This window comes from Oncorhynchus masou, unplaced genomic scaffold (genome assembly GCF_036934945.1).
Source record: "Oncorhynchus masou masou isolate Uvic2021 unplaced genomic scaffold, UVic_Omas_1.1 unplaced_scaffold_1952, whole genome shotgun sequence".
In the NCBI taxonomy this organism is placed as follows: Eukaryota; Metazoa; Chordata; class Actinopteri; order Salmoniformes; family Salmonidae; genus Oncorhynchus; species Oncorhynchus masou.
The window spans coordinates 3,840-15,000 of record NW_027008446.1 but is presented as its reverse complement, the minus strand read 5'-3'; the positions used below and the strand labels follow the sequence as shown (position 1 = coordinate 15,000).

The following is an 11,161-nucleotide window of genomic DNA, read 5'->3' as shown; positions in this document are numbered from 1 at the left end:
CCACCAGCTGTCTGCGTAGCGCTGGCATGAAGCGCACCAGCTTGATCACCCTCAACAGTCTGAAGGTCCTCAGGACAGACAGACCTCCATCAGACTGACCTATGATCTCACACACACTGGAGAGGAGAGGGAGAGATGGATGGAGGGATGAAACAGATGGATGCAGAAAGAGAGAACAGGGGAGGAAAGAGGAGAGAGAAGTGAGGAGTGAGGAGAGATGAGAGGAGAGAGGAGAGAGGAGAGAGGAGTGAGGAGAGAGCAGTGTGGAGAGAGGAGACAGGAGAGAGGAGTGAGGAGACAGGAGAGAGAGAGAGGAGGAGGAGAGAGGAGACAGGAGAGAGGAGAGAAGAGTGAGGAGAGAGGAGACCGAGAGAGGAGTAATGAGTGAGGAGTGAGGAGAGAGGAGAGAGGAGAGAGGAGACAGGAGACAGGAGAGAGGAGAGAAGAGTGAGGAGAGAGGAGACCGAGAGAGGAGTGAGGAGTGAGGAGAGAGGAGAGAGGAGAGAGGAGAGAGGAGAGAGGAGACAGGAGAGAAGAGTGAGGAGAGAGGAGAGAGGAGTGAGGAGAAAGGAGTGAGGAGTGAGGAGAGAGGAGACAGGAGAGAGGAGAGAGGAGAGAGGAGAGAGGAGTGAGGAGTGAGGAGTGAGGAGTGAGGAGACAATAATGAGGAGAGAGGAGAGAGGAGAGGAGTGAGGAGAGAGGAGAGAGGGGAGAGGAGAGAGGAGTGAGGAGAGAGGAGACAGGAGAGAGAAGTGATGAGTGAGGAGTGAGGAGTGAGGAGAAAAGGGAGAGAGGGGAGAGGGGAGAGGAGAGAGGAGAAAAGATGAGTGAGACAGGCAGAGAAAGGAAGAGAAGAAAATAGAAGACACAAATCCAGACAGCAGCGTTTCCTAATTTCCCCTCTGATCCCAACTGAAACCATCGGGAACATTCAGCTGTCAGAATCTTCCAATGCCAACCCAACGCCCAATACATTATCCATCATTCTAACATTCCAACTGACATCCCAAAGCTGTGACATTGTGACATGGTAACTGTAGCATCATTCCTGTAACGTTCAGGTAACATTCTGTGGTCGTGTTGGGCAGCCCCCCGACCTGATGATGACGATGATGCCGTCGAAGATGTTGTAGGGGTTCCTCAGGTAGGCGAAGAAGCCAAAGGCGGTCAGCTTGAGGATCATTTCCAGGGTGAACATACTGGTGAACACAATGTTACTGATCTCCAACACGTTAGTCAGCTCCTCCGGCTGGATGGGGGGGACAAGATTCAAAAGAAACAGAACGCAGAGAGAGAAACACATTTAAAGAGATGGACGAATGAAGACAGATATGGTAGGTTATTTTGGTATTATAATGCTGCCTTCAACAATTGAAAAATATGAAACTGCAGACAACCAACACAGCTTCAGTACTGAGACACCTGTACAAACCTGCCACATAGACTGCAACACAACACAACAAGCTACGCAACTTGATATAGTGAGCTAGATCCAGCTCAGTGGCGCGTAGCTTTAACCAATGAAAACGAGAAAAGAGACAATATGAACACTGGCCTAAAATGTCATTGTTTTCAGAGAGACCGAGGGGGCGGGAGGGTGCAGCCATTTTCTGTCCGGAAGATTGTGCTTGGTTCGAAGAGCGATTAGTGCATGAACACACACACACACGCGCACACGCACGCACACGCACACGCACGCACGCACGCACGCACGCACACACACACACACACACACACACACACACACACACACACACACACACACACACACACACACACACACACACACACACACACACACACACACACACACACACACACACACACACACTGATATTGATCAGATTGTATCTGTGATCACCAGTGCAATTTGTATCAAAGACAGAAGACATAAAGGCCAAGACACTCTTTCTTCTCCTCTAATCCTGTGTTTCTCTCTTCCCTCTCTCCATCTCTCTCTCTCCATCTCCCTCTCTCCATCTCTCTCTCCCTCCATCTCCCTCTCTCTCATCTCTCTCTCCATCTCCCTCTCTCCATCTCTCTCTCCCTCCATCTCCCTCTCTCTCTCCATCTCTCTCTCTCCATCTCCCTCTCTCTCCATCTCTCTCTCCCTCCATCTCCCTCTCTCTCTCCATCTCTCTCTCCCTCCATCTCCCTCTCTCTCTCCATCTCTCTCTCCCTCCATCTCCCTCTCTCTCCCTCCATCTCCCTCTCTCTCCATCTCTCTCTCCCTCCATCTCCCTCTCGCTCTTCGTCTCATAACCAGACACTCCCATCTCCCTATGATCAATATCTCTCCATGGATCAGCTCAGTGAGAGAAGAAAACAAGAGGAGGAGAACAGAGCCCCCTCCTCCACTGGCAGGCATGGTGGAGGAGATGAGGGGATGAAGAGAGCCCCCCTCCTCCACTGGCAGGCATGGTGGAGGAGATGAGGGGATGAAGAGAGGAGGGGATGAGATCTAGTGCTGACTGATTCACCCAGATGTCCTTATTTTTGGGGGTTATTAAATAACTAATTGGCCAACGTAGGTTCAATTACTTGAATTCCATGTATTTCTTTTTTGTGAGATCAACGGGCCGTTTCTCTTTACAGAAATCAAATCATTCATGAGAGAAATTAAGTCAAGAACTATGTGGGACGCTGGGCTAAAGGGAGTTTTCAATATGTAAATATTCAATCTATTTCATGTATGATAATGTTTTTGTTGTGTAATTTCTGTATATAAAAGTACTGTAGTAGTATTGTACTGTATATGAAATGTGAGTACAATTTATATGTAAAAAGCTGTAAAAAAATGTAAATAAAAAACAAAGTTGATTTTGTATAAAATAAAAAAAGCATCTCTTCTATTTGATATGTTTCTCACCTTCTATCTCCATCCATGTTTGTCTTACTCCTATCACCTTCTATCTCCCCCCATGTTCGTCTTCCTCCTATCACTTTCTATCTCCCCCCATGTTCGTCTTCCTCCTATCACCATCTATCTCCCTCCATGTTCCTCTTCCTCCTATCACCATCTATCTCCCTCCATGTTCCTCTCCATCCTATCACCATCTATCTCCCTCCATGTTCCTCTCCATCCTATCACCATCTATCTCCCTCCATGTTCCTCTTCCTCCTATCACCATCTATCTCCCTCCATGTTCCTCTCCATCCTATCACCATCTATCTCCCTCCATGTTCCTCTCCATCCTATCACCTTCTATCTCCCCCCATGTTCGTCTTCCTCCTATCAGCTTCTATCTCCCTCCATGTTCGTCTTCCTCCTATCAGCTTCTATCTCCCCCCATGTCCGTCTTCCTCCTATCACCTTCTATCTCCCTCCATGTTCGTCTTCCTCCTATCACCTTCTATCTCCCTCCATGTTTGTCTTCCTCCTATCAGCTTCTATCTCACTCCATGTTCCTCTTCCTCCTATCAGCTTCTATCTCACTCCATGTTCGTCTTCCTCCTATCAGCTTCTATCACCCACCATGTTCCTCTTCCTCCTATCACCTTCTATCTCCCTCCATGTTCGTCTTCCTCCTATCACCATCTATCTCCCTCCATGTTCGTCTTCCTCCTATCACCTTCTATCTCCCTCCACGTTCCTCTTCCTCCTATCACCTTCTATCTCCCTCCACGTTCCTCATCCTCCTATCACCTTCTATCTCCCTCCACGTTCCTCTTCCTCCTATCACCTTCTATCTCCCTCCACGTTCCTCATCCTCCTATCACCTTCTATCTCCCTCCATGTTCCTCTCCATCCTATCACCATCTATCTCCCTCCATGTTCCTCTCCATCCTATCACCATCTATCTCCCTCAATGTTCCTCTCCATCCTATCACCATCTATCTCCCTCCATGTTCCTCTCCATCCTATCACCATCTATCTCCCTCCATGTTCCTCTCCATCCTATCACCATCTATCTCCCACCACGTTCCTCTTCCTCCTATCACCTTCTATTTCCCTCCATGTTCCTCTTCCTCCTATCACCTTCTATCTCCCTCCACGTTCCTCTTCCTCCTATCACCTTCTATCTCCCTCCACGTTCCTCTTCCTCCTATCACCTTCTATCTCCCTCCACGTTCCTCTTCCTCCTATCACCTTCTATCTCCCTCCATGTTTGTCTTCCTCCTAACAGCTTCTATCTCCCACCATGTTCCTCTTCCTCCTATCACCATCTATCTCCCTCCATATTCCTCTCCATCCTATCACCATCTATCTCCCTCCATGTTCCTCTCCATCCTATCACCATCTATCTCCCTCCATGTTCCTCTCCATCCTATCACCATCTATCTCCCTCCATGTTCCTCTCCATCCTATCACCATCTATCTCCCTCCATTTTCCTCTCCATCCTATCACCATCTATCTCCCTCCATGTTCCTCTCCATCCTATCACCATCTATCTCCCTCCATGTTCCTCTCCATCCTATCACCATCTATCTCCCTCAATGTTCCTCTCCATCCTATCACCATCTATCTCCCTCCATGTTCCTCTCCATCCTATCACCATCTATCTCCCTCCATGTTCCTCTCCATCCTATCACCATCTATCTCCCACCACGTTCCTCTTCCTCCTATCACCTTCTATTTCCCTCCATGTTCCTCTTCCTCCTATCACCTTCTATCTCCCTCCACGTTCCTCTTCCTCCTATCACCTTCTATCTCCCTCCACGTTCCTCTTCCTCCTATCACCTTCTATCTCCCTCCACGTTCCTCTTCCTCCTATCACCTTCTATCTCCCTCCATGTTCGTCTTCCTCCTATCAGCTTCTATCTCCCACCATGTTCCTCTTCCTCCTATCACCTTCTATCTCCCTCCACGTTCCTCTTCCTCCTATCACCATCTATCTCCCTCCATGTTCCTCTCCATCCTATCACCATCTATCTCCCTCCATGTTCCTCTCCATCCTATCACCATCTATCTCCCTCCATGTTCCTCTCCATCCTATCACCATCTATCTCCCTCCATGTTCCTCTCCATCCTATCACCATCTATCTCCCTCCATGTTCCTCTCCATCCTATCACCATCTATCTCTCTCCATGTTCGTCTTCCTCCTATCACCTTCTATCTCCCCCCATGTTCGTCTTCCTCCTATCACCTTCTATCTCCCCCCATGTTCGTCTTCCTCCTATCACCTTCTATCTCCCCCCATGTTCGTCTTCCTCCTATCACCTTCTATCTCCCTCCATGTTCGTCTTCCTCCTATCAGCTTCTATCTCCACCCATGTTCGTCTTCCTCCTATCACCTTCTATCTCCCTCCATGTTCCTTCCTCCTCCTATCATGTTCCTTCCTCCTATCACCTTCCCCTCCATGTTCCTCTTCCTCCTATCACCTTCTATCTCCCTCCACGTTCCTCTTCCTCCTATCACCTTCTATCTCCCTCCACGTTCCTCTTCCTCCTATCACCTTCTATCTCACTCCATGTTCCTCTTCCTCCTATCACCTTCTATCTCCCTCCATGTTCCTCTCCATCCTATCACCATCTATCTCCCTCCATGTTCCTCTCCATCCTATCACCTTCTATCTCCCTCCTATCACCTCCCTCCCTCCCTCCCTCCCTCCCTCCCTCCCTCCCTCCCTCCCTCCCTCCCTCCCCCTCCCCCTCCCTCCCTCCCTCCCTCCCTCCCTCCCTCCCTCCCTCCCTCTCCTCTCACCTGTTTACCCTTTCATCTCTCCTTCCTGTCTTTAATTTCCTCCCTCACAGATACCTGTACCTCCCTGCCTGCACATCCCTCTCTCTCCCTCTCTTTTCTCCATCCCTCTCCCTCCCTCTCTTTTCTCCATCCCTCTCCCTCCCTCTCTTTTCTCCATCCCTCTCTCTCCCTCTCTTTTCTCCATCCATCTCTCTTTGTAGTTCTCTTGTTTTTATCTTTGGATGTTTACTGAATATAAATGCATAAGCCCCCCCCCCCCACACACACACATGCTGTATATACATGCTAATAGGGGAGCCTCTCAGTCATGCTACCATTGATGTGAAAGATGAATGCTGATGAGTCAGAGATGTAGTCACACACAACACACACACAAACACACATACACAGCAACTCTGAATGAAGACTACAAGTAACAAATCCGAAGGACATCTAGTGAAGGTCATATCCTCACTGTATGCTCTTAACACATGTCATGTAATCCTTCCCTCAGGGGATTGATCAAATGAAGTTTCAGTAAGCCCTGTTACCAAAGAGGGAAACACATACACGTTCAGTTCTAGAACACAACCCCCTGAACAACACTTACAAATCTACTGCAGAACACACACCGCATCTGCCTCTGACAAGAGAGACCATTGTGTAATGCTGTTGGAGTGTGTGGTGGGTGTGTGTGTGTGTGTTGTGGTGTGGTGTGGTGTGGTGTGGTGTGTGTGTGTGTGTGTGTGTGTGTGTGTGTGTGTGTGTGTGTGTGTGTGTGTGTGTGTGTGTGTGTGTGTGTGTGTGGTGTGTGTGTGTGTGTGGTGTATGTGTGTGGTGTGTATGTGTGGCCTGTGCAATGCTGTTGGTGTATGTGGTGTGTGCGTGTATGTGGTGTGTTCATACAGGAATAGAGCTGAAAATGCTGTGTAACAGGAGCCTGCTCCCTCTTCTCTCTCGGTGAGTCCTGTCCTCCTCTCCTCCTCTCCCCACATCCCTCTGTTATTTTTAGAGTCTTCAGAAACGAGAGAACCGACTCCTCTGTATGTCGTCAAGGAGTGAGGGGGTGGATGAGAGATGAAGACAGAGGGAGGGAGGGAGAGAGAGAGATGGAGGGAGACAGAATGGAGAAGGGAGAGGGAGGGATGGACAGAGACACGGGAGGAGGGAAAGGAGGGGTGTGAGACAGGAGGCAGGGAGGGAGAGAGAGAGATGGAGGAAGACAGAATGGAGAAGGGAGAGGGAGGGATGGACAGAGACAGGGGAGGAGGGAAAGGAGGGGTGTGAGACAGGAGGGAGGGAGCGAGAGAGAGAGAGATAGAGAAAGAGGGGTTGAGGGAGGTAGGAATGGTTATGTAACAGCCAGGGTGGGTGTATTCTGGCATGAAGCTACCACACCCCTTCCACACAGGCAGCTCCCTCCCTTCCTCTCTTCCTCTGTCTCTCTCAGTAGAGAAGTCAGCCAGCCAGCCAGACAGACAGCCAGACAGCCAGCCAGCCAGTCAGCCAGACAGACAGCCAGCCAGACAGACAGCCAGCCAGCCAGCCAGCACCAAAAGCAGGTTGAGGTGTACCTACCCTGCTGTTTTCTACTGATATCGTTGTGGTGGGTGTATAATGGAACAATAAATTCCCATATTGATAGTGCTCCATGTTCGTCACTGATATCTGACTTCTAGTGACTTGTACTACTTGTGAGTCATCCATTGGATAAATCTGGACCTTGTTCGCCCACTAAGCTAAAGTCATTGGGTTAGCTTTGGGGACTGAAGAGCAACACTGTTGTTGTGCACATTGTGTATATGTGCTGTACTCCCTGACTGTGTTATAGTTCACCTTTTGTGGTTTTTAATGCTAATAGTATTGATTAGAAGAGTATATTTACCTGGTTGTGATGTTCATGCTGATAGTATTGATGAGAATAGTATATTACCTGGTTGTGATGTTCATGCTGATAGTATTGATGAGAATAGTATATTACCTGGTTGTGATGTTCATGCTAATAGTATTGATGAGAATAGTATATTACCTGGTTGTGATGTTCATGCTGATAGTATTGATGAGAAGAGTATATTTACCTGGTTGTGATGTTCATGCTAATAGTATTGATGAGAATAGTATATTTACCTGGTTGTGATGTTCTATCCCCATGCTGATAGTATTGATGAGAATAGCGATCATGATTCCTCTATTGAAGTATTTGCTCTCCACGATGCCCCACAGTTTCTTCCTCATCTCATCCCACATGTCCTTACAGTGTCCAAAACACGACCTCCTCTTCCTCTTCTTCTTCACTCCCTCCCCCTCTTCCGCTTTCTCCTCCAAGTGGTTCTCCTCCCTGTCCGTCTCCTCCACAGCCCCCTCCTCCTCCTCCCCATTGGCCGAGTCACCCACAGCTCCCGCCCCCTCCCTGAGTGACAGTGCCGCAGCGCACTGAGGGCAGTCCTCTGTGTTTTGAGGGACGGCCAGGGCGATGGAGTTGCCCAGGGGTTGGGAGCTGTGGACTGGGTCCAGCTTGCTTTGGTGAGGACAGGGAGATTCTAATGAAAGATGGAGAGGGAGTGTGAGAAAGAATCAGCATGTCATTAACAGCATCAATAGACACTTTCACATTGTTGCACTATATCCATGTATGCCAGCGTTTGCTAGCGCCAAAGAGGTTTGAAAGTCGAGAGATTAAACAAGACTCATCGCACTGGCTCACACGAAACAATGTGAAAGAGGCAAATATCATGTTAAAGTTCAAGTTTAGACATTTAACAAAAACCCTTTCTCTCGTCCTCCCACCCGCTGCCTCCCACTTACGGCGTGGCTGCCTCAGGTGATGCCTTTCCCCTCCGTTCGCACTCCCTCCTCCTCTTCCTCCTCCTCCTCTTCCTCTCCCTCTAGTGGGCGGTGGTGGCAGAGGCCTTCCTCTCAGTTGGTTATACAGGGCTACAGACCTCCTGCGGGCCTTGCGCAGCATGTGGCAGACCAGCTGGAAGAGTTCTTCGTAGCAGTCCCCCGGTTCATGCAGGCTGGCCAGGGTAGAGGAGGACAGGCACTGGGCCCGCTGCTCCTGCATCAGCTGGTGCTCCCGCTGCTTGGTCTCACTGAACTGGGTGGCGATGACCACCAGACATAGGTTGATCATGAAGAACGAGCCAATCTGTGAAGTGGTGGATAGTCAGAGGTGAGTTACAAACACAGAGTTACTGTAGTGAGTGCTGAAGGCCAACCAGAAACACACACAGATACATACAGGGGAAGACCACTGGTCGTCTAGAATGGAGTTGCTGCTGGTCAGAGCGCGCAAGATTTACTTTTTGGCTTTGCGATTAGTGAATAACAATCAGGGGGACCCCAGGCCTCCAGACATATCTTGAGGTACTTCATTAGGTTTACCTCTACTGCAGACTGAGGGAAAGAGGAGGATGATAATAGATGGAGAGTAGAGAGGCCAGAGCCAAAGAGGAGGTGGAAGAGAGTAGGAGGGCAAATACATAGAGTAGGACTTTATTTTAGTGATGGCCAGAGGAGTAACACATTATACTAACAAATGACAAGCAGAATATCTCTAACACATTAGACAATCATTCCTTCATCATTAGAATCAAGATCTGCCTCTGGTCTCATCACTTGGGAGTTAGATGTAAACGGTATGTCTCCTTCAGTATTGGTCGACCACCTTCTACCCACCCGAACATACAGCATACACTGTTGCTGGTTTTTCCTCTCAAGATAGCATTGATGCTAATAAAGTGTGCTGTTTGTGTTCTGTTTCCCCCTTAGCGACGCTAGTGTGATGTTAGCACTCATTCTAAAGGTCTTGGGAAGCTGTAGTTTCTAACAGAGTGTTATCAGGAGAGACAGAAAAAATAAATAAAAGATGATACCCAATGCAAGTAGACACAATGTCTCACTCTGTTTATAATATTCTCTGTTTATAATACTCTCAGTTTATAATACTCTCAGTTTATAATACTCTCTGTTTATAATACTCTCTGTTTATAATACACGCGGTGTATAATACGCTCTGTTTATAATACTCTGTTTATAATACTCTGTTTATAATACTCTGTTTATAATACTCTCTGTTTATAATACTATGTTAATAATATTCTGTTAATAATAATCTCTGTTTAAAATACCCTGTTTATAATACTCTGTTTATAATACTCCCTGTTTAAAATACTCAATGTTTATAATACTCTCTGTTTATAATACTCTCTCTCTCTGTTTATAATACTGTTTATAATACTCTCTCTCTGTTTATAATACTGTTTATAATACTCTGTTTATAATACCCTTTTATACTACTCTGTTTATAATATTCTGTTCATAATACCCTTTTTATAATACTCTGTTTATAATATGCTCTGTTTATAATACTCTCTCTCTGTGTGTTTATAATACTCTCTGTTTATAATACTCTCTGTATATAATACTCTGTTTTTAATACTCTCTGTTTATAATGCTCTCTGTTTAAAATATCCTCTCTTTATAATACTTTCTGATTGTAATACTCTCTGTTTATAATACTCTCTGCATATAATGCTCTCTGTTTATAATGCTCTCTGTTTATAATACTCTGTGTTTATAATACTCTCTCCGTTTATTATCCTCTTGGTTTATAATACTCTCTGTTTGTAATACTCTCTACTTTCTGTTTATAATACATTGTTTATAATACTCTGTTTATAATATTCACTCTCTCTCTGTTTATAATACTCACTGTTTATAATACTCTGTTTATAATATTCACTCTCTCTCTGTTTATAATACTCTGTTTATAATACTCTGTTTATAATATTCACTCTCTCTCTCTGTTTATAATATTCAATGTTTAAAATACTCTCTGTTTGTAATACTCTCTACTTTCTGTTTATAATACATTGTTTATAATACTCTGTTTATAATATTCACTCTCTCTCTGTTTATAATACTCTGTTTATAATACTCTGTTTATAATATTCACTCTCTCTCTCTGTTTATAATATTCAATGTTTATAATACTCTCTGTTTGTAATACTCTCTACTTTCTGTTTATAATACATTGTTTATAATACTCTGTTTATAATATTCACTCTCTCTCTGTTTATAATACTCTGTTTATAATACTCTGTTTATAATATTCACTCTCTCTCTCTGTTTATAATGCTCTCTGTTTATAATACGCTCTGTTTATAATACTGTTTATAATACGCTCTGTTTATAATGCTCTCTGTTTATAATACGCTCTGTTTATAATATTCACTCTCTCTCTCTGTTTATAATGCTCTCTGTTTATAATACTGTTTATAATACTGTTTATAATACGCTCTGTTTATAATACGCTCTGTTTATAATACGCTCTGTTTATAATACTCTGTGTTTATAATACTCTGTGTTTATAATACTGTTTATAATGCTCTCTGTTTATAATGCTCTCTGTTTATAATATTCAATGTTTATACTACTCTCTGTTTATAATACTGTTTATAATACTGTTTATAATGCTCTCTGTTTATAATGCTCTCTGTTTATAATACGCTCTGTTTATAATGCTCTCTGTTT

At 45.4% G+C, this 11,161-nt stretch overlaps 1 protein-coding gene across 1 annotated transcript in view; it reads right to left on the bottom strand.

Moving 5' to 3' along the window:
* Nucleotides 1-8,774, bottom strand: part of LOC135532630 (voltage-dependent T-type calcium channel subunit alpha-1I-like) — a gene marked incomplete at both ends in the record, with an annotated part of 82,487 nt that extends 73,713 nt beyond the window's left edge. Inside the window, 4 exon segments of the mRNA XM_064960098.1 lie at nucleotides 1-116; nucleotides 1,098-1,249; nucleotides 7,754-8,166; nucleotides 8,432-8,774. The exon segment at nucleotides 1-116 is cut by the window's left edge and continues 70 nt beyond it. Coding sequence (XP_064816170.1) covers nucleotides 1-116; nucleotides 1,098-1,249; nucleotides 7,754-8,166; nucleotides 8,432-8,774 — 1,024 coding nt within the window.
* Nucleotides 8,775-11,161: the final 2,387 nt, after the last annotated feature.